Here is a 24,267-nt window from a genome sequence, read left to right as displayed (position 1 = left end):
GGGCAACAGATAGGCTAATTTCAAATGCTGGTTATTCAAATAATGCGAAACATCTGCATTCTCATAAAAAATATATCGATTTGATAAATGTCGGAAGAAGTAGTTTGAACAGCTAAATCTACCCACCCCGACCATCAGTTGAGAGCAGTTTTATGATGTCAGGAGTGGATAATATACATAAACAAATACAAGGATACTTAGTGTATATCATCAATATACATATATAATTTAACCTTGTAAAGTTGAGAGATGCTTCCACTTTCCAGGGCATTGGTATGAGTTTAAATGCTAGACATTTAGGTTCTTTAAAGGAGTAGTTCACACCCAAAATGACTTTTTTTCCTATTGAGTACTCTCGCCATGGAGACTTGAGTTCAATAAAAAAAAAATTGTATTTGTCACATTGCTAAGACAAAAAAAAATATTTTAGTCAATTTATCCCCATTGATTCTGGATGGGGACCCGAATGTATTTGGGTCCCCATCCGGAAACAATGGGTGGTACATTTATTGTTATCAAATCATTGTCTTAGGAATGCAACAAAAACTCAAGATTTTATTGAACTCAAGTCTCCATGGCGAGAGTACTCAATAGAAAGAAAAAGTCATTTTGGGGGTGAACTACTCCTTTAATAGGCCGTTCTTGAACTTGAAATATTGTCAAGCAATATAGTGTACTCCTAGCAGCTTCCTCCGCTTGTGATGTCATCGTTGTACAGTTCTTTTCTGATACCTGTAGGGTCAGCCTAAAAAAATAAGTTATTTCTAATATAATTGTATGAAAAAAAGAAAAGAAACTAATATCATTGTTTAGACAAATCTGAAAAAAACTGAAAATGTCCCTTATGTTCCCCTACCTTTATGATTTAGTCAAATACATATTTGCGGTAGCTACAGTATATAGGGTATGATTATCATGTGTATAACACATAATAAGTCTTATAAGGATTTATAAGAGCCTTAATAACTGTTCATTAATGCTTCTTATAAGCACATGTTACCGTTTACAAAAGAGTTACCGTTTACAAAAGAGCAGTTAGAGCACTTTCACATTCCATGACCACACTATTTGTGTATTTCAGTGATATTCTTAAAAGTTATCAGTGCAAAACATAGAGAATGTTCACTTTACAAACACAACCAAGTAAAAAGCAATGGGAAAGAACATAAAAATACAAAAGTGGAAAAAGTATTGAATGATTGATATAGTAATGAAACAATGCCTTTGGCTAGCCAATGTTGTCATAATATAATCTATACAGTGGGCTATCATATTTTTCACTATTTTTACATTTTTAAGAAACATACATACTACAATATTTTGATTGCTATACATAAAATACATGATATCATAATGAATTTAATTACTTTACGAGAGTTTTACATTCAATCAACTGACACCTTCCACAACCTTCACATAATGGCGAGTTATTCTCAAATATTCACATATTTCATCCATATGACTAAATTATTTAGAATAAAGAGGCGACTGAAGGTTGACAAAGTGGTTCTGTGCATCTATCTTTCAGAATGGGCCCGGTACAATGTCTTTTTTCTCTTCTGACATTTCATTGGGCTAAATAAATTCTCCAATATGGAAAGACAATTCACTCTTCCAAAGGTCCTACGTCTTACTAACTGAAACATCAATTCTCCTTCCTTATTATGAGGTGACGTGTAAAAGTTGTCAGTACCGAAATTGGTTAAAATACCAAACCAAACCAACATGCAACTTTTTTGTTGTGCCTTTCCCACAAGGATTGGTTGGGAAGACGATGCTCACCTACTGCCATTAAAGTTCATCTTGTACTCGCAGAGTTCATGTTAAAATAAGAGGTCCTGTGTGCCTCCCTCCCTGAGAGCCTGATTTATACTTACCGGTAATTGTGCACCAGTGTTGCACGCACGCGAAAATAGACAATCTACAAGTTCACAACTCGTTGTGAGCTTGTAGATCGTCTATTTTCTTTATGTGAAACTGGCGTGGCAACTAAGTATAAATCAAACTTTACTGAAGATTTCTCATTGTGGATGGAATTGGAAGACTTCCAGCATTCCTCTTTGTTTACATCCAGTGCTCAGCTACCAGGCCAGTTTAGTATACCGTACCATCTGTACTGTCGTTACCGTCCACTAGGGGCGCTGCTGTTGATGACAGCCAGGCTCTGGGCCAGTCCCTTGGTGAGGAGCGCGTGGGATTTCCCACAGTAGGTATGGGTGGTGTTCTCCAGTACCTCCTCTAGTGGAACCAGCAGAGAGCTCACTGGGTCGGCTCCAAACGTGTACTGGGAAGACAAGAAGAATATTTGCGTATTAGTTTTCACCCATCTGTTCAGTGAGCTCTTTTTTTTTTTAAATATATCCACAAGTTTCCGCTGGAGTTTACTGGAGACTATCGGGACCAAACTCCCGGGTTTAACAGCAGACATACAAGCTCACGTCGCGTCGCAGATGCAACCCGTTGTGAGCTTGTAAATCGGCGCCGGAAGCTCGGTGCAGACGTCTGCGCAATGCACTATGGGGCGTTGGAAACTCGTGGATATAGCCTATATAATTTTATCCCACAATTTTGAAACCCATTTTCACCCGGTGTTAATTATCTAATGTAATCCCGGGGCGTTACACTCCAAGTCCAAGTCGCTTCTTTTCAACTGACATAACGTGTGGAAGGAACACATTATTCCAACCAGTTCCTTTCCCCTCCATTAGGCACCCAGGCTGGCAGTATAGAGACCAGGATTATACTGCATGTTTTTTTTGTTAGGGTACCTACCCTAGGAGACACGGGGAGAAACTCCACAGTCCACACAGAAAGGCCCTTTCGCCAACCCCACCTAGGGTATGGCACTGATGATGCGGAGGAGAGAACACACCCCCAGTTCCCACAGCGTCCCCGTCGGGAATCAAACCCAGGACCTTCTAGCTGTGATGTGACAGCACTACTGCGCCACCGTGCCCCCTCAGTAAGTTATTTTTTAACCTTTCAACTTGGTGTTGGTATTTTGGGCTATCAATAAATAGCCGATCTACAAGCTCACAACACGCTGCAGCTTGTAGATGGACAATTGTCTCTAAGCAAGTATAAAGAGGGGCATTAGTGGTTAAAAAGCTAAATATTTAATCGATAAAATAATTATAATATTAAGAATATATTCTCATTTATCAATATATACTGTATTCATTTTTGTGTGCTTTATTTAGATAGTTAAACAGACAGGAAACTGAGGGTAGAGAAGGCGAAACTAGTCTCTCGGGTAGTACTTTCCACCTAACAGGCTCTAAAAATTATTTCCCCACATTTATTTTTCCTGTGTACTAGTCACGTAAATAACTCTTACTGGAAACTGAATATTTAAAATGAGATAAATCATTGCTATATAAATAGAAGGTTCTTGTTTTTTTCCAAGTTTGTACCTAGCTCTAATCTTTCACAGAAAAGCGTGCAAGAGAATATTCAGCATGAATCACAGTGGCACAGTGTTAAGATACTGGACATAAAGTACTGGACATTAAATGCTGCGTCTAAATTCTATGAGGCCATGGAGTCATGGTTCAAATCTACCTTTTGGGACGTTTTCACTCTGTATCTTAAATGCTAAGCGATTAGTTGTACCAAACAACTTTCATGCTTATGGGGAGAAGGAGATACATCTTTGATTTGTAAACAACGCTCTCGATTCAAAACCAAGGATGATTTTTTTCCAAGCACTGTACCAACATTGGTACAGTGGTAAGACACTGGACATAAAGTGTCTTACTGTGAGTTCAAAACTCAAATACACTTTTCAAAGATTGAAACGCTACATCTAAACTATATGGTAGTGATTCACACATATGTTCTCATTGTTCTGTCTCTGTTGGATGCAGTTCCTGGTTAAAATCCACAATTTTCTCAGAATTGCACCTTTCTAGTCTTAACTGTGTTCCGGGTCAATTTCCCATAGCTTAATTTGTACACATATGAAGGTGTGATCCGTCAACTATTTCAAGGTAATGAATGAGCTTATTGGACGTTTTAGCTTTTGTCCTATTTAATGACCCTGTTGTTCAGTGTGAAATCTTACAAGTGGCCAAAAGTAAGGGGCTCCCTGTTGCTTCTTATTGAGGCTAGATCTTCTTACCAACTGCCCTGCCCGGCTAGCTCAGTCGGTAGAGCATGAGACTCTTATAATCTCAGGGTCGTGGGTTCGAGCCCCACGTTGGGCGCAGGATTTATGTTAGAAAGGCTAGTGATGGGCGTAAGATAATACGGCAGTGGTTCCCTCAAAGTTCCTTGAGGAGCTTTCAAATGGACCCTCACAGGTCAGCCCGGCGGCTACAGAGATAATTGTTCACTTTGTGATACTAGCACCAAATTTTGCACAAAGTTTCCTCTGGACCTACTTTTTCCAAAAAGCAAGTTAGCCACTCAATTAAAAACAAATAGGGTTGGGGTCCCATTGACTTTCTATACAGTAAAATACCGGTAATACAACAAAATAAATCTACTTTAAGTAGCAAGTGAGGGGTCAAACTAGGGGTTTTTCATGAGCCTGAATCCAATGCAAGCATTTGTTTTGCACGAAAAACATTCCTTGGGCTAGAAAGGCCCCCACAAAAGCGTGAAAACCACGGTGAAAAGTGATGACTCATCACTAAACCATAGTGTTGTGGTGGCTTTTCTAGCCCAAGGAATGTTTTTTGTGCAAAACAGATGCTTACAATGGATTCAGCACCATGAAAAACCCCTAGTTTGACCCCTCACATGCTATTTGAAGCAGATTATTTTACTGTATAGAAAGTCAATGGGACCCCAACCCTATTTGTTTTTACCGGTAATTGAGTGGCTAACTTGCTTTTCTGAACAAGTAGGTCCTAGGCATTGTTCATGCCAAATTTGGTGCTTGTATCACAAAGTGAACGATTCTATCAATAAATTGACGCTTCAGGCTATTTAACTAATAACCACATGTCGTGATGAGAGGTTATAGGGCTCAAGTCCTGCAGCTGTCCATGTACACACAGACCCACCTGCTGTATGGCGTTGTAGATGGCTCTGAAGGCAGGCTGTTTGTGGTTGTGATACACGCCTCTGTTGCCATGGAGGATGTAGACGCCGCTTTCTTCGGCCGAGGCGCAGTTGCTGCCATAGATGCAGTGGTCGGGGCGGTAGTTCCACTGGCACGGAAACTCCAGCAGTCGTTCTGAAGGGGCACGCACGCACGCACGCACGCACACACACACACACACACACACACACACACACACACACACACACACACACACACACACACACACACACGTTGGTATGACTTTACAGTATTTTCTGGACTATAAGGCGCACCTGACTATAAGGCGCACTGTCAATGAATGGTCTATTTTCAAACTGTTTTCATATATAAGGCGCACCTGACTATAAGGCGCACATAATAGACGCTACTGTTGCGTTATGCATCCAACAGATGGAGCTGTGCTAAAGGGAATGTCAATGTCAATGAATGATCCATATATAAGGCGCACTGGACTATAAGGCGCACTGTAGTTTTTGAGAAAATTAAAGGCTTTTAAGTGCGCCTTATAGTCCGGAAAATACGGTACTTAAGCCACCTTTCCAGTCTTTTAGCCTGACATTTTTAGGTATTTTTCAGGCCTAAATGGGCTATTTAGGCCTAGAATTATTGAATGCTTTAACCCAGGGGTGCCCAAAAGGTAGATCGTGATCTACCAGTAGATCACGAAGGCTGTGCAGGTAGACCACTTTGCATTCCCCTAAAAAATATAAAGCCCACAAAACCCCTCTTGAATCTCTTGAATTAAGGTGACTTGATTGACATCAAGAAGGGCTTGTCAGCTCCCTTCACAAACCCCTCAATGCAATGATTTGTTTTCAAGTCACTAGCATTACAAATAAGCCAAAAACCCACCACTTCCATACAGAATGGCATTTCACGTCAGTGAGTTTGTCCTATGTAATCATGCATTGTCACTATTCCAAAACCCCCTCGGGATTTATTTTTCTTTGGGGTGTGTAGACCATGTTGAGCTGGTCATTCTAAAAGTAGCTCTCAAGTCAAAAAAGTGTGGGCACCCCTGCTTTAACCAGTGAAAAATAGCAGATATACGAGCTCACAGAGTGCCGCGCTGTGAGCTTGTAGATCTGTTATTTTTGAAAAAGTTGTGAAAATGTGTGCAGATATTTGAATGTATGTATTTTCAAAGCGAACGTTTGTAACTCAAATTTTGCTTCTGGGGTGTCCCTGGAACTAAATATTTTGAGATGCGGGTCCGTGGCCAAATACATATCATTTTGGGGGTCCTTCACATGAAAAGGTTTGAGAAGAACCACTGACATAGTAGTCTCTCAAGAACAGACTAACTGAGCTCCAGTTAAGTGAAAAGGACCTTTTCTTTGACGATGGCTGGCCAGATTGCTGACATATAGAAACATAGGTTTTTCAAAAAATCTTAGAAGGATTCAAAAGACACATAGAATCGGGTCAAAATTCTAATTTTCACGATTTTTCAATAGTTAAAGCACAAGATAATGATACACAATAATGTGTACCCGTTCTAAATGGGTTAAGATTGTAGATCGTCTATTTCCGGTGCGTGGCACCAGAGCGCAACTAAGTATATTCCGACTCAGGCGTAACACTAACCCTAATGTTGTGTTCAGCTAATGGAAGCCAGCGACACCAGACGTTTGTAGCTGCTACAATCCAGTTTGAGCTGGCTTCAACTCCAGATACAAAGCTACAAAATGACAAGTTTTGTTTCATCATCTCCACTTTTTTTTTTTTTTTTAACCCTATAGGCTTTACTTTGCTTTATATTTGTCTTGCTTGTATGACTCACGCTTGATGACGTCAACAAGCTTGTTGTGCAATAATTGCTTGAACGGGTACACTATATTGTGTATCATTATTTTATGCTTTAACTATTGAAAAATAGCAGATCTACAAGCTCACAGCGCGGCACCGAGTGCCGCGCTGCGAGCTTGTAGATCTGCTATTTTTGAAAAATCTATAAGTGTCTTTTGAATCCTAAGACTTTTTGAAAAACCTATGTTTCTGTGTCAGCAACGGGCTAGCCATCGTCAAAGAAAAGGTCCTTTTCACTTAACTGGAGTTCAGTTAGTCTGTTCTTGAGAGAATACTATCTCAGTGGTTCTCAAACCTTTTCATTTGAAGGACCCCCAAAATGATATTTATTTGGCCACGGACCCTCATTTCAAAATATTTAGTTCCAGGGACCACCCAGAAGCAAAGTTTGAGTTACAAACGTTCGCTTTGAAAATACATATATTCAAAGATTTGCACACATTTTCACAACTTAAAAAAAAAATAGCAGATCTACAAGCTCGCAGCGCGGCACTCGGTGCCGCACTGTGAGCTTGTATATCTGCTATTTTTCACTGGTTAAAGCATTCAATAATTCTAGGCCTAAATTAAAATAGTGTGTGTGTGTGTGTGTGTGTGTGTGTGTGTGTGTGTGTGCGTGTGTGCGTGCCTGCGTGCGTGTGTGCGTGCCTGCGTGCCTGCGTGCGTGCCCTACCAGGATTGTGGTGGAAGATGATGTTCAGCAGGTCCTGGTCTCCCCAGGTGATGTTGAGCTTGTATTTCTGTAGCAGAGGCATCAACAGCTCATCCCAGCGCAAACCCACAGATGTCATATCATTCTGAAAACACATGCACAAAGCACACACACACACACACACACACACACACACACACACACACACACACACACACACAGGTTTGCAATTGCTACTTTGTGGGGACATTACACATAGTCTACTATCTTTGTGGGGACATTCCATTCATTTTGAACCCTAACCCTAACCCTTAACCTAACCCCTAAAGACCTTGTGGGGACCTATTAATAAGCCCCCACAAGGTTTTTTCCTCTGATTGTACTATCTAAGTAGTAATTCCCTGTCCACACACACACACACACACACACACACACACACACACACACACACACACACACACACACACACACACACACACACACACACAAGATGTTTTTCCTGCGATATAACAAATATTTTACATAATGTTCAGTAGTACAGCCCCTGGACTGGACATGACACAGGGATCAAATCCAACCATAGATGCTGCATGTCAAGCAGGGAGGCATTGGGTCCCATTTCTGTAGTCTTTGGTATGGGATTTGAACCCCAACCTCACCGGTCTCAAGGCAAGACACTGTAACCACAAGGCCACTGCACAGGTGTTTTGTCTGATATTTGTACTGTAAATTGCTAATTGCTATGCGTTGTGAGCTTGTAGCTCTCTTATTTTCAATAATGATGTGATTATATTAAAGGACAACTTTAGTTTTTTACAACAAGGGTTCATATTTTAGATTGTAATTCAAAAATATAAAAGATGAGTGTTAAAATTATTTAATTAGCTTCTTTCTATTGTTTTAGAGATTCTTATTTCAGTGGTTGGGGGCATGCATACAAGTGGCTAAATATGTCACTTTACACAGAATAAGCCCATTCCCAAGATACAACACAACCTTTCATGGTTGGATGTGACTAGAAGGCTAGGGGCTAGAAGTGTTACTGTAAATAGCAATAAAGAAACTGCTGGCTTATTGTGTCTAAAAAGACATATTTAGACACTTGTACGCATGCCCCCAAGCGTACGCATGCCCCACATTTTAGCACCGTAAACGCGATAAAACAATAGAACGAAGCAAATGAAAACATTTTAACACTCACTTTTTCTTTTTTCTAATTACAATCTAAAATATGAACCCTTGTTGTAAAAAAACTAAAGTTGTCCTTTAAATACAATGACATGTCCACAATAGGGACATCAGGTTGAAAGCATTTAAAAGGTCACATGCTCCAGGTGAGGCTCGAACTCACAACCTCGGCATCACTCTGCTGGTTACTGTCTTATAAGTACCGCGCGCTAACCGATTGCGCCACTGGAGCCCCATATCTAATATCCTAGTAATGTAAGAATTGAAGATAAAAATTAGTTCCTTTATGTGTTGTAATGTGTGTTAATGTTGAGTGTACGCTGTATGCTATTTTGGAATCTGTAGGAGACGCTTGGGAAGGAGCGCTTGTTTTCGGTGATGACGACGGAGGCGTGCCGTTTCAGACGGCCTTGATCCACGTGAGACACCGCCCAGCGAGCGGTAGCGAGCAAGTTCCGTGTTGAGCGTTGCGAAGGTCGCATGAGCCGACTCAGCGTCGTCCGAGTTACATCTACTGGGGTACAGAATAGTAAATCTTCATAACCCCGACTTTCGGCACCTCCGCGCAGTCCAAGTGAACACAGCGGAGCGCTCCCGACCTCCGTTCAGCCAATCACAAGCCGCGGATTCTAATTTATTCAGCCCCGTATCCTACGGATCCCATTAACGCATACTGTATACACCTGTAGGTAGGGGTGGTGTGTTATTCAGTATAAAGTATGTTTAATAGTAATGTGTGTACGTACGTGCGTGTGTGTGAGGATGACACGGTTGACTTCCTTGATGAAGTATATAATTACTTACAGCACTATAGTTACAGATACTGAACAATGAGTAGAAGAAATTATAATCAGTAAACATGAGAACAAGTTCGATAGAGCAGCCGCTGCACAACACAAGCAGACCTCAAGGGGTAGATGTCAGCAGAGTGAGGAAAGGTATGGATGATATGGATTGGAAGACTATATTCTACATTTCACATCTACATTTCCACTTATGGTAGAGACAGGTACATAGCATTATACTGAATCATTTTACATGTGAATCCATACACTAATACTCAACCCCACGTAGGGCTGTCACGATTATGACATTTTACATGACGATTATTTGTCACTCAAATAATTGCGATTAACAATTTAATTGTGTTTTTGTCGTTGACAACTACATTTCTGTTTGGCTTTTAGGCTTTGAAGTTGCACATGGTAGATAGGACACATAACCTAAATATACAAAGCAATTACTGACATATTTGACAACTTTATACTTAAAAAAGAACATTGATAGTGGAAATAGCAGATCTACAAGCTCACAAGCGACGCGTTGTGAGCTTGTAGATCGGCTATTTCTACTATTTTTGATTTTTTTTTTTAATATATGAAAATGTTTCAACATGGAAACGATTATGAAAAATAATCACGATTATGTCAAAAAATCACGATTAGACGATTATGTAATAATTGTGACAACCCTAACCCCACGTTATTTTTCCACTTTTTAAATGATGTGTTATTATCTCATTAAATACAATGACGTGTCCACAATAGGGACATCAGGTTGAAAGCATTTAAAAGGTCACATGCTCCAGGTGAGGCTCGAACTCACAACCTCGGCATCACTCTGCTGGCTACTGTCTTATAAGTACCGCGCGCTAACCGATTGCGCCACTGGAGCCCCATTAATGTTACTGGAATATTGTAACAATTGAAGATAAGTACAGTACAATTATTTTGCATTGTACAGTTGCCTCCCTCCTCAATTAGGTTTGCATTACATGATAAAAATATAGCACATGTTTGTTTGATTGATTGATAAATAAATTGTAGATTGTATAGCAAATGGAGAAGAAGACTTGTCTTCACTCACAATAAATTTATTACAACATTTCGACCGAAACGTTGCAATAGATTTATTGTGAGTGAAGACAGCGTGCGGGACTCTTCTTCTCCATTCGTCAACGTCACTGTTCCAACGCACCTGTCCTTGTAGGTGTGCAAAAGGCCTAGAGGCTTAGATTGTATAGCAGCAATGCAAACCATAAAATAACCTGATACGGCACCTAAAAAGACAAGGTCTTAGTCTTTTTCAGGGGACAGTTGTATTCCCACTGTGCTCTGGTATATTTCCAGTTTGAGTCAGATAGTAGCAGAAAGCAGATAGCAGTGGGGCCTCTTGACAGGATTTAATATAAACCAGTGTGGTCTCAAACTACTATGCCAGAGCTGTTTGTCTATCTTAGCACAACACTTGTTCCCACCTCATTTTGAACCAGTTTCAGAGTGTTTCCACTGAAAATAAATTCAGAACCCTAAAAGTTGGTTCAGAACCATAGTACCATAGAACTAGGAACCATAGAACTAGGAACCATAGTGACGTGTCCACAATATGGACACCAGGTTGAAAGCGTTTAAAAGGTCAAATGCTCCAGGTGAGGCTCGAACTCACAACCTCGGCATCACTCTGCTGGTTACTGTCTTATAAGTACCGCGCGCTAACCGATTGCGCCACTGGAGCCTCATATCTGTTCCCGGAATATTGTAACAATTGAAGATAACATTTGTTTCCAAGTGATGAGGTGCAATTAAATTATTATTATGGTATATTGCTTAGTAGTGATTACATTTGCTAGTTTGAGTCCTGAGAACCATTTGTAGATAAGGTCAGAAGGTAGGGAGTGGAGGATGGAAGGTCACAGCTGGCAGCAAGTCAGTGGCCCATTTGTTTTATGGCCATGTGAAGGAGATATAAGGAGTTCTTGGCTTTTTAACAAGCTCTGAGAGGAATGTGTTATTGTTTTTGCTTAGCCAATGATGAACTGAGAATCAGGGTAGAGCAAGTCAGTCTGTCTTGTCTGTGTCTTGGTGTAGGACGTATGTACATGTGTGTGACTGTTACAGCGCTGTAAATAAATGTTTTCTATTATCTTTTAACATCGTTTCTGAGTCAAGGTTTTGCTGATCTTTTGAGAGTTTCAATTCCGCTATGGAGTCCATAAATTAAGTGGGATTTCTACGTCACAAGTAAGGTACCAAAGTTAAGCCTGATTCATACTCCATAGTATGATGATGATTGACACTGATTTGTCAGATGTGTCAAAAGCCCTTGAGCTCACCTTGAAATAGGTGTCCCTTATCCGGGTCAGGTTCATCAGCATGACCCCAGAGTTGATGCCTGTCCGACCGTAGTAAGGGTGGCGGGCGAAGCGGCTGTACCAGGCGATGCGGGGCTCTTCGTGCTCCGGGGCGACGGCCGCCAGCTGGGTGGAGTTGAAGAGAGACAAGAAGTCCCACAGCCGGTCCACGGGCTGCAAGAAGAGGATGTCCGAGTCCACGTAGACTAACGAGTCCACCTGCTTCAGGATCAACTGGACACACGGCAGGTAAAAACAGTCTTTGTTGTAATTATTACACATTAGAAGATGTGTTATGTCATTGAGGAGAATGTCTTCATCAAATGAGACATCGATGATTCACCATTTCTGGGTACAAAGTGTCTGACAATGGCAAAAATGAGTATTTTATCATTATTTTATGCTTTTTGTGGTCATTCTTGAATAGAAACACATTATATGAATATTTTTTTATAAAATATTTTTCGAAATATTATTTTTTATTTTAGCATCCGTTTTTCAAGAGAAAGTTGACTATAGCGCCTTTAATGATCGATATTTTAGAGGTGTCTGTTGAACTTCAAATTGATTATTTAATCAAACTGGATTTAGAACAATCGTTGTCTATGATGGGATTTTCTGGGCTGGCTGTACACACTGAACTATCCCCAGATGTTCTCCCTCACAAAATACAATAATTCTGTGCCCAAATCTAAATACGAGAACATGTAAACAATGTATATCACCAGTATTCAGAATTTCTATTGTTATTTTTATTTTAGATAGATAGATAGATAGATACCTTTATTATCCCAAGGGGGAAATTCAGTTGTCCAGAAGTAGCACAGCAGTATACAGTTATTTACAAAGTTACAGAGACGTAAGAAAAGATAGATAAGAGGGGAAAAAAACAAAAACAAAGACAAGAGCAGTACAGTACCAATAAAGAGAAGGTGCATCAATAGAGGGGGCGAATAATATATAAGTAAATATATACATAAAGTGTCTTGCAAAAGAGACCATAGCAGTCAATGCTAGTTAGTGCAAACAAGTATCTCACTGTCATTGTTAAACAAAGCAAAAATACTCAGAAACTACCAACACTAACAACCTAATAGTGCAGTGTCAAAAATCAGTGCGAAAAAAGAAGAAACTAGGAAGTGTGTCACCGCAAGGCGCACATGAGCACTCTTCCTGGAAGGTCCTTAGAGGTCAAAGTCAATACAGCAATAGTTCCTTAGAGGTCAAAGTCAATACAGCAATGGTTCCGTAAGTCTAAGTTAGGAAGGGAGACCTTTTCAAGCGTCCGTTATGTGTCTCGTTGTACAGCTTAAGGGCAGCCGGTACAAAAGATTTTCCTAATCTCTCACATCTCCGTACTGGGTAGGTAAAGCGGTCGTTTCCTCTCTTACTCCAGTAACTGGTGATCTCTAGATGGAGGGGGTGGGAGGAGTTCTCCAAGATGGAATCAAGCTTCTTCGCAGTGCGCACCCTGGTTACTTCCTCCACCCCCTGCAGAGAGGACCCAACGACAGAGCCTGCTTTCTTCACCAGTCTGTTTAGGTTAAACGTGTCACCTGCTCTGTTGTTGCCACCCCAGCATGTTATACCAAAAAAGAGGACACTTGCCATGACAGACTGATAGAACATCTGTAGCATCATTTTAGGTTTGGTTATAGCAGTGGTTCTCAACCTTTTCAGGCAGCGACCCACAAAATAATCATATTTGAACTAGGGACCCCCCCCCCACCCTGACAAGAACTAAGAGTTGAGGCATTACATTTTGTATAACACAGTTCTATTGTGAAAACTCCAGCGGTGCGAGGCGTTGTGAGCATGACATATAGATCGTCTATTTTCACAATTTCTGCCTCTAATATTTGACAATTTGGCCAACGTTTAATTGTAATTTTAGAGGTATTAAAAAGTCCTTAGATTGTCCCTTTAGAAATTTGTAGATACCCTCTATACACTGAAACGTTATGTTGGTTTGTGTACTGTTGAGTGAGAAAACAATGTTGCGGGGCGCCCGCTGGCCTAGTGGTCAAGGCGCGTACCATATACTAGGCTATGATGCCTGCTGGCGTCGCCGGTTCGATTCCCAATCCAGACGACCTTTGCCACATGTCATTCCCCATTTCCTGTCAGTCTACTATCCTATCAAATAAAGGCATAAAAAGCCCAAAAACAAATCAAAAAAGAAAAAGATAACAATGTTGCACATTAAGTTAATCATCTGGGGACCCCCCTAAATACTTTTGGGACCCCCTGGGGGTCCAGACGCCCAGGTTGAGAACCGCTGGGTTATCGTACCATCACCGTACTTATTTTACATGTACGTAAGAATACTCACAGGTAGGAAGAGTCTCTGAGAGGCACAGGGTTTAAAGAGAGAATACTCACAGGTAGGAAGAGTCTCTGAGAGGCACACGGTTTAAAGAGAGAAAACTCACCGGTAGGAAGAGTCTCTGAGAGGCACAGGGTTTAAAGAGAGAATACTCACAGGTAGGAAGAGTCTCTGAGAGGCACACGGTTTAAAGAGAGAATACTCACAGGTAGGAAGAGTCTCTGAAAGGCACACGGTTTAAAGAGAGAATACTCACAGGTAGGAAGAGTCTCTGAGAGGCACAGGGTTTAAAGAGAGAATACTCACAGGTAGGAAGAGTCTCTGAGAGGCACAGGGTTTAAAGAGTTTCTTCCACTCCACAGCGTTGTCACTGGGGAAGCTGATAGAGTAGACAGTGTAGTGGAACCTGGAGCGGACGAAGACTGGCCAAGACTCCAACTGGAAACAAGCAAGACAGGACAAAACACAGCAGTACATAACTTTGGTCAGTTGTTAATATCGGTCGGCATCAAAATAATAACTGAAAGAATGAATGTTCCCATTTCACAAGTTGTATTAAAATGTATTAAAAAGTCTACAAGCTCACAATGAATCACATTTGTCGATCTGCTATTTTCAAATGGGCGAAATATATATAGGGCTGGAGTGGTTAGTGTATTTTGTAATAATAATAAAAATCTAAAAAGGTTTTCAAATAATTGTTGTGGAGTAAAAGTACAATATTTTCCTCAGAGACATAGTGGGTTAGAAGGAAAAGTATTGAAATTTGTAAATAGTAAAATACAGTACTACTTAAGTACTTATAAATACAGTACAATTATTTTGCATTGTACAGTTGCCTCCCTCCTCAATTAGGTTTGCATTACATAATAAAAAATATAGCACATAAGTTTGATTGATTGATAAATAAATTGTAGATTGTATAGCAGCAATGCAAACCATAAAATAACTTGATACGGCAAAAGACCATCTGCCTTCCTTGTGTGCAATTGTTAATTATGTTTAACTCCCTATTTTGGGCATGTCATTGTAGAATTTTGAATAATGTTCTGAACTTAAAAACCTTAGTTCTTAATTCAACTATTCTAAAATAAGGGGAGAACCCACTTTGGCCCTGTAGTGGAATTCTGAGCAATGAACAAGGTCTTATTCTTTTTCAGGGGACAGTTGTATTCCCACTGCTGTGCTCTGGTATATTTCCAATTTGAGTCAGATAGTAGCAGAAAGCAGATAGCAGTGGGGCCTCGTGACAGGATTTGATATAAACCAGTGTGGTCTCAAACAACTAGGCCAGAGCTGTTATCTTAGCACAACACTTGTTCCCACCTCATTTTGAACCAGTTTCAGAGGGGCCTTTTCCACCGGCAAAGAACCGGTTCCAGAACCAGTGCCGGTTCAACTTTCTTGGAACCTTGGTTCGTTCTTGTGAACCGTCTTGCTTTTCCACCAGATTGAACCAGAGCCATTGTCCCCCAGTTCAGATGGTGGTTCACTGGAAAAACCAAGGATTTTGTGGTTCCGGTTCCGAACCAACTTTTACGGTTCAGAACCAACTCCGGTTCTCGGTGGAAAAACTCACTTCTGGTTCATCCCATAGGCGGTAGAAAGAACCAGAACCGGTTCTTTGCCGGTGGAAAAGGCCCCACTGTGTGTTTCCACTGAAAATGAATTGGTTTAGAACCCTAAAAGTTGGTTCAGAACCATAGTACCATAGAACTAGGAACCATAGTGGGTCACTATTCTACAGGTTGGAAGATACAGATGCGATAAAAACTATAGAAGAATCTAGTGAAGAATCATCATAAAAAGAAAGAGACACAATTGACATTTTTATTCAGCACTTTTTCAACTTGATCACAGCCTGAAAGATGCCATTTAAGGGTTAACTTCTACACGGTAGGAGGAGCCATGCTGAGTAGCAAAGGAAAGTAAATCAGACCCACAGCAGTGACAGCAGAGTACACTTTTAGCTCTGAGATTCATAACAAATTGCATGTTGTATGCTGCAGTTGATTGGTCTTCATTGACATCTCGCAGGTTACAACATTGGTTGAATTTTGTATACAAAGCGATACTTGGTGAGCTTCCTTTTTACATTTCCTCCAAATTTGAACTGGTCAAGAATGGGCTAAATCTCAGATCAAATGCCTGGTTACGCTGTGTAGTACCTGCATTTACATCTGAGGGAGGCAAAAAAAGCCTCTCTTTTTTTGGCCCCTGGTCACGGAATGACCTTCAGTCCAGACTCAAATTGGCTGTGTTAATTTCTTTGAGAAGTTTTAAGAGAATCACTCTAGACAGATCTACAAACACTTGCACTTGTTCAGACCTGTAATAATTGCTCTGTAGATCTCTTCCTTTTTGGGTACATTGTGCACACTGTGCGTGTATTGCTACCTGAGAAATGTAAACTAGTTTACATTTTGTATTTTTGGAGTTGTTCTTAGGTATCTGTTTGTGTATCATGGATGTTCTATTTTTGTTGTTGATGTCTTGTATGTAAAGCAAGGATCGTGTAATTTTTTATTTCTGCCTCTTGGCCAGGTCACACTCGTAAAAGAGATTATGTCTCAGTGTGTTTTTATCTGGTTAAATAAAGGTTAAAACAAAAAACACATCCTACTACGATCAAATCAAATGTTCTCCTCGCGGGTTGACCAATTGACCTGACCTTGCACACAGCCATTGACCATTGGCATACGAAGAGAGTGACTGCCCATAGCCACTGGTTATGGGCAGGGTTGCCAACACTCCTGAATTTGGCAGGAGTCTCCTGAATCTTTACCCCATCTCCTGCCATGCTCCTGAATTGTCAATTCTCCTGATTTCTCCTGGATTTGCTATCACACTCCAAATAAAATCACCAGAACACAGGAAATTACAGCTACTATGTTCAAAATGTCCTAGGTTAGGACCCCCAGACCCCCGCGTAGGGAGTGTGGGAAGTGCATGGAATCATATGAGATATTCACTTACGGTAAGTAGTGAATATTAGTGCAGATGGGTCCTACATTGCTGCAGTTATCAAATCAATTTCTGTACTCTACTTATTAATGGCTGAAATTGTACCCATCATTTTCCATTGCGAGTCAAGCGAAGCAAAATGATCAATACCCCCCCCCCCCCCCCCCCAAAAATCTCCTGAATTCTGACAGTCCAATGTTGGCAACCCTAGCTATGGCTCTGTAGTCATGGTGGGCGGAACTAGCTTCGGGTTACACACACACACACACACACACACACACACACACACACACACACACACACTGACCTGACTCAGCGCTACCAATAGGAGCCGTGTCCACAGAAAGCATTTTATGAGCGGAGGAGCACTTTTTATCATGTCCATGGCGTTCGTATACAGAGCCTTTATTGACATCTGCATCGTTTGCGCTGATCAACGGCTGCTGTGCTTGAACGTCATGTCGTCTGTGTTGTTAGCACAGATAGCCTAGCTCAGCTGAAGCAATGTAAACATGGACTTCTCAGGGCTGTGGTAACGACTCAACTGACCCTTCAGACCGCCTGCAGAATCAAATGAGCAGAGCTCTTCTCCAAACGTACGCATAGAGCGCATAACCCAGTCTGTATATGGTGTGGGTGCGCACATGCCCAGGTGTGGACTAGTTCTCTACATCTTCAAATCAACAGGATTTTCTCATAAACGTAAAGAAAGACAGGTGAGTACGGTATAGCCTAGATCAGGGGTTTTTAAAGTGGGTGACGGGGCACCCTGGGGTGCCGCGACAGCAGTCCAGGGGTGCCGCGAGATAATTTGATAATATTTGGAATTTATTTGGACACTTGAAAAAATATTTAGTATCATTTTAAACTTGAAGTACAAAGTTATTTTCAGTCGGTTCTAACCAAAATGGCTATTATCTCAATGTTTTCCTCGCAACATAATCACTAAAATATCGTCACTGTCGGGCAAGTTTCAAATGTGTAAGTCATTTGGTAAAGCAAAGCCCTGCTTCATCATACAAGACTGTCGCACAAAGCGATGCGAGGCGTTGTGTGCTTGTAGATCGGCTGTTTTCACTAGTTTAGTACATTTTATAGATGATAAATACAAAACAAACGGTTTTGGACATACAAGGTTTACACCCGACAACAAAGATATGCTATTAATATAAGGTGCTGGGAGTGAAAATTATAATGTAAGGGTGCCTCGGATTTAAAAAAAATATTTATGGGTGTGCCCTGAGACAAAAACGTTTCGGAACCCCTGGCCTAGATCTGTACATATATTCTGTATATATTTCTTACAGTTATTTGTGAGAATTGGGTAAAATCTAAGTGTGTCTGACTTATATTTCTCAATATAGAATAACTATTATAAAGGTTCATATAATACTGTATGATGTGAATGAAGTTTGCTGGTATAAATGAAAGTATCATTGAAAAACGATAAAAAACTAAATTTCTTCCAACTTTCTTTCTCAGTGTGTAGAAATGGCCTCTGCCACCAGTCTCCTGTCTGAAGAGCAGTTCCTGTGTTCTATCTGCTTGGACGTGTTCACTGAGCCAACCACCACTCCATGTGGACACAACTACTGCAAAACCTGCATCACACATTACTGGGACACCAATGATGCGTGTAAGTGTCCACTATGTAAGAGAACCTTCTATAAGAGACCAGATGTCTTTGTCAATACTTTCATCTCAGAGATGGCTGATCAGTTCAGAAAGTTGAAGCAGTCGAAAGATACTTCCAACCTCAACACAAACCAAGAACCTGTTAAACCAGATGAAGTCTACTGTGACGTCTGCACTGAGACCAAGCTCAAGGCCCTGAAGTCCTGCCTGGTGTGTCTGATCTCCTACTGTGAGACTCACCTGGAGCCTCATCAGAGGCTCACAGCGTTCAAACGACACAAACTAATCGACCCTGTAAAGAATCTGGAAGACATTATGTGTAAGAAACATGACAGACCTCTGGAGCTGTTCTGTAAGACTGACCACACGTGTGTTTGTCAGTTCTGCACTGAGTCAGACCACAAGTTACATCAAGTTGTATCTCTGAAAGAGGCATACGAAGAAAAGAAGGCTGAGCTGGGAGAGACAGAAGCTGGAGTTCAGCAGATGATCGAGGAGAGACAACTGAAGATTCAGGAGGTCAACCACTCACTAGAGCTCAGCAAGAAAGATGCAGACAGAGACATAGCAGACAGTGAGCAGCTATTTACGGCTCTAGTAAGCTGTATTGAGAAAAGCCAGGCTGAGCTCATTGATGCACTTGAAGAGAGACAGAAAGGAACAGAGAAACAGGCAGAAACCTTCATTAAAGAGCTACAAAATGAAATCACTGAGTTAAAGAAGAGAAGCTCTGAGCTGAAGCAGCTCTCACACACTGAAGACCACCTCCACCTCCTCCAGAACATCCCCTCCATCACCAGCCCTCCACCAAACAAGGATTGGACAAAGGTCAATGTCCATCAGTCTTCATATGTGGGGACTGTGAGGACAGCCGTGGCTCAACTGGAGAAGACACTCAGTAAAGAGATGGAGAAGCTGTGTGATGCTGAGCTGAGTAGGTTCCAGCAATATGCGGTGGATGTAACTCTGGACCCCGATACAGCAAATCCCTTTCTCGTCCTGTCTGATGATGGAAAACAAGTGAATTCCGGAGACATGTGCATGTCTCAGAACAATCTCCCAGACAACAAAAAGAGATTCTATCAAAGTCCCTGTGTCTTAGGAAAACAACGTTTCTCCTCCGGACGATTTTACTTCGAGGTTCAGGTTATAGGGAAAACTGACTGGACTATAGGAGTGGCCAAAGAGTCTATCAACAGGAAGGGACAGATCGTACTATGCCCGGTCTACGGCACCTGGACTATATGGTTGAGGAATGGAAATATGTATGAAGCAAATGCTAGGCCTCCTGTCCTACTCCCTGTAAAAGAGAAGTTCCAGAAAGTGGGCGTGTTTGTGGATTACGAAGCGGGTTTGGTCTCCTTTTATGATGTGGAGGCCAGAGTTCATATCTACACTTTCTCTGCTTGCACCTTCACTGAGAAACTCTATCCATACTTCAATCCAGGGACAAACTCTGCTCCACTGATAATCTCTCCTGTCAATGACACTGCTTAGTGGTTAGACGTCTCAAAAGCCCCTTTTCCACTGGACCCACTCCACACCACTCCACACCACACCACCCACTTGTGCCAGGTTTTCCACTACAAGGACCTGGGTAGAGTGGTGTGAAAGTGGTACTGAACGTGGTACTAAAAAGTATCCAATCTAGAGTAGGTCTGAGCTAGGCCAAACGGGGGCAAACACTTCATAATGACTGATCCCTCACTGACTTTTCATTTAGACCACCAGGATATAGTTGTAATACATGATAATAGATTTTATTGTGTTATAACCACTATCATAATCTATTATACTGTATTATAATTATCATAGTAATACATTAATACTTTATAGTGTATTATAATCACAGTTATAATCCATTATAGGGTATTATAATTTAGGATAGTTGTAATACAAATTTATATTGTATTATAATCACAGTTAAAAGGGTCACTTTGTTTCTTACCGATAGGGGTACTTTTGTGTAATGGAAAATGTAGATATTTGTATGTGGTGCGGTGTGGTGTGGTGTGGTGCTAAAGTTGCAGTCGAAAAGGGGCTAAAGTGTCTAGTCTCTCTCTCACAGATGGCTCCCACAATTTTAAAAAGCTTCTGCGTTTCCAAACAGTCTGTTCTTCGGGAGGCTCTGAAAATGAGTAAATTAAGTAGTTGTCCAATCCCCCCGCCCCCCCCACCTCCGTTTGACCTGTGCAGTCGTCCAAATAATGCCTACTGGGGGAGCCTATACTCACGGCTTCCATGAAGCTGGAATGAAGCTGGTCCTCGGCGAAGATGTGCAAGCAGAGACGTTTGCTGCTGAGGAGGACGGCTGACTTCAGCATGGTCATGGTCTCCTCCAGCCTCTGACCACAGGCCACCACCGCCAGGTGCATGGGGGACGGGGGGCCCGCCTTCCTGCTGCCGCCCCCATCTGCCTGGCCCCGCTGACGCATGATGTACCTGATGACGGGGGACAGAGACATAAATACATATCGTCGTTGTCGGGTGGAAACCTTGTTTTTTTTTAAACTAGTTAAAGTAGTGGAAATAGCCGATCTACAAGCGCACAGCGCCTCACCAGCCGATCTACAAGCGCACAGCGCCTCACATAGTGAGGCGTTGTGTGCTTGTACATCTGCCAATTTCACTACTTTTGTGGGACACTCTTGTATGATGAAGTAGGGCTTTCATTTAGAGAAGAAGAAAAAACGACAATGACAATAAATACATATAAATACTCTGATATTAACTCTGAATAACACGGAGAGTCTACAAAATGGAACCAAATGGATCCTGGAAAGGGTCAGGAAAAAGGTCTTTGTTAAAATAATTGTTGAATTCTGCTATGTTCTGAGCAATCGTTGCTATAGGGCATACATGGGCAACTGGTGGCCCGGGGGCCACATGCGGCCCCAACCTTCACTTAATGCGGCCCTCAGCAGGTTAAAATGAAACAATCATTTATTATTGATTTCAGCTGTTACAATTCCAAACATACAAACATGACCCGCTTGAATTTACTTAAGTCTATATTAGTAGCTTAATGACTAGTATTATCAAATGTTAGTCTGTTTTATGTCCAACGTATTTGTATTTACATTCATAAAGTTATAACTAAATGCATTTGAAATTAATGTTACATTTCAGGATTCCAATTAAAAAATCACAAAAAAATATTCAGGATTCCAATTCAAAAGAAGCAAAAACAGCCGATCTACAAGCTCAAAGCGTGTCACAGTGCGACGCGTTTTGAGCTTGTAGATCGGCTGTTTTTGCTTCTTTCGTATGACATACTTACTGTAGAATGACAAAGTAGGACGTAGCAATATGCAATGTGGCCCTCTGGAGTGAAATTGGAAATATAGTGGCCCTCTCTGTCATCAAAGTTGCCCACCCCTGCTATTTATAGGGTGTTTGTTCAGTAACAGGGATCGCCTGTCTCTCCAGCTCTTTTTCCTTATTCCTTTTCTGGTCAGGATACAGAATTTGTCCAATCAGGAGAGAGAACTCATATACAGAATACAGGATAAACAAGTGAAATTGGAGGTGATGGGAAAACAATTGCTACTGGAACACTAGAAAATGTTACGCTGATACTGTAAGTGATATTTGTAGAGTTCTCTCCCCTGAACGGATAAGACTGGAATACCGACGTGAAATTATATTTTCTGAAGAGTTGGGAAGATGGGGAGACCCCTGTTACTGAACAATCAACACTCAACAGTTGCTATCGGAACAAGAATATGTTTTAGTTTCACAAAGACAGAGTGAGACAGAGTTAGTAGATCGTAAAGGAAATAGTGGGCCAGAGGTGGAGAACAGAAGAGAGAAGGGACAAAGGAAAGAGGAAAGCATAGGAAGAGACTGATACCAAATCTGTGCACTGCTTGGTAATGTTTTCATGCAACTGTGAGTGTGAATAGTCATGTGTGAACCTAAACGTATCTCTGTCAGCTCTCACATCTGCTATTAAGGCGCTACAATGATTGTGCATCACATTCAAGGCACCAACCTGCTCATCGGGAGGGGTTCAGAGTCTTGCTCAATGACACTTTGACACTAACTCTGGGGGAGCCCGGGATCGAACTGAGAACTTTTCTGTGGCTACTCTACCCCTGAGCCACCATCCCCCTCTCTCTCTCTCTCTCTCTCTCTCTCTCTCTCTCAATCTCTCTCTCTCTCTCTCTCTCTCTCTCTAAAATGCAGGATGAATTTTAGCAGGTCACAGTTCATCATCTTGTATTTTATGGAAAACCTCAGTCAATTAAAGGGGAAGACCACCTATTTTCAATATTGAACTATGTCATTAATAATATAACTTATAGGAGTTGTGTGGAAATAGGAAAAGGTTCCCCGCCTTCTGTGTTGCCTAGAACTGGAGGATTGATTTTGGGGTTTGTATTGTAAATTACAATGTGTGATGTCATCAAGTTGTACTTTACAATACAAACCCCAAAATCAATCCTCCAGTTCTAGGCAAAACAGAAGGGGGGTAACTTTTTTTCTATTTTCACACAACTCCTCAAAGGTATAGACCTATTAATGACATAGTTCAATATTGAAAATGGGTGGTCTTCCCCTTTAAATAGTCTGGCACCTGCTGCTGCCTTATGCAATGGTAGCACGTTTGTGTAACAACACATCTGCAAATGGATGCTAATGTAAACATAACATACTGTATATGTGCTACTATGATATCTTCTGCATATTTCACCTGTTCTTACTGCTCTTACTCTGCCTCTCTGTCCTCTCACAGAAAACTACAGCAAAAAAAAAAGAAGAAAAAAAAACAGCTGTGAAAAGTCATTACTTTCTTGCAACATTAAGTAATGAACACATTATACATTACTAATACAATACATACAACTTCTACATTTGATATTCATTATTCAACAAGTGCCGATGATGCTATTAGCAGCTGCAGCTTGTAGCAGCAGCACTGATTTGTATATAGGCTACATGATCTGCACATTCCGATACACTTAAGCTCCGTCGTAAATATGTCGCACGCCGAAGGATCTGCTAGTTTCGCCTACGCTTTGTTAGCAGGTGTTGTTTTGTTGCCAAAAAAACTGTGATTTTACCCAGTGTTTTTAGTGGCGGCGCAGTCCAGTGACCCTCGGGGAGTCGGGGTTCCTTCCTTGCGTCCCACCCATGGTCCCACCACAACACATGTCTTGTCTACAAGTCTACTCTGAGAGGAGAGCGTACAAACCACCAGTCATGATGAGGGAGATCCTTGAAATGTAAAAAGTTAGGGAACCAGTGTGTCTTTTAGTTTTACCTGTTGTACCAGTGCTGGTTTTCGGGCCCTATACTAGAGGACCCTCCTCCTCCTACTCCTCGCCTCCCGGCTGCGACTCTCCATGATGGGACGATGGAGCTTCTCCTCCTCGGCCCGGGTCCTCCGGTTCCTCCTCCGTCCGGGTAGAACAGTTTACTGTACGCGTAAAGCCCCGAGAACACGGCGAACAGCGTGCACAGGACCAGCGCGCGGAGGTAGCGCCGCATTCTCGCTGTTTGCGACGTGA

General features: G+C 41.5%; 2 protein-coding genes across 2 annotated transcripts; one reads left to right on the top strand and one right to left on the bottom strand.

Moving 5' to 3' along the window:
• Positions 1-534: 534 nt before the first annotated feature.
• On the bottom strand, positions 535-24,247 carry gxylt1b (glucoside xylosyltransferase 1b; the record flags this gene model as incomplete). Its single annotated transcript, XM_080754152.1, has 7 exons — positions 535-2,284; positions 5,010-5,182; positions 7,533-7,656; positions 11,812-12,063; positions 14,462-14,593; positions 20,989-21,196; positions 24,021-24,247. 7 exons carry the CDS (start codon positions 24,245-24,247, stop codon positions 2,123-2,125), a joined length of 1,278 nt encoding a protein of 425 aa, XP_080610278.1. The 3' UTR covers positions 535-2,122.
• On the top strand, positions 17,722-20,251 carry LOC308308468 (E3 ubiquitin-protein ligase TRIM39-like; the record flags this gene model as incomplete). The annotated part of the gene is made up of 2 exons (XM_080753883.1): positions 17,722-17,835; positions 18,602-20,251. The coding sequence occupies exons 1-2, from the start codon at positions 17,764-17,766 to the stop codon at positions 20,249-20,251; spliced, it is 1,722 nt and encodes a 573-aa protein (XP_080610009.1). The 5' UTR covers positions 17,722-17,763.
• Positions 24,248-24,267: the final 20 nt, after the last annotated feature.

This window comes from Nannobrachium achirus (assembly GCF_963921795.1).
Source record: "Nannobrachium achirus genome assembly, chromosome: 23".
Classification (NCBI taxonomy): Eukaryota; Metazoa; Chordata; class Actinopteri; order Myctophiformes; family Myctophidae; genus Nannobrachium; species Nannobrachium achirus.
This window is presented reverse-complemented; position numbering and strand designations above follow the sequence as displayed.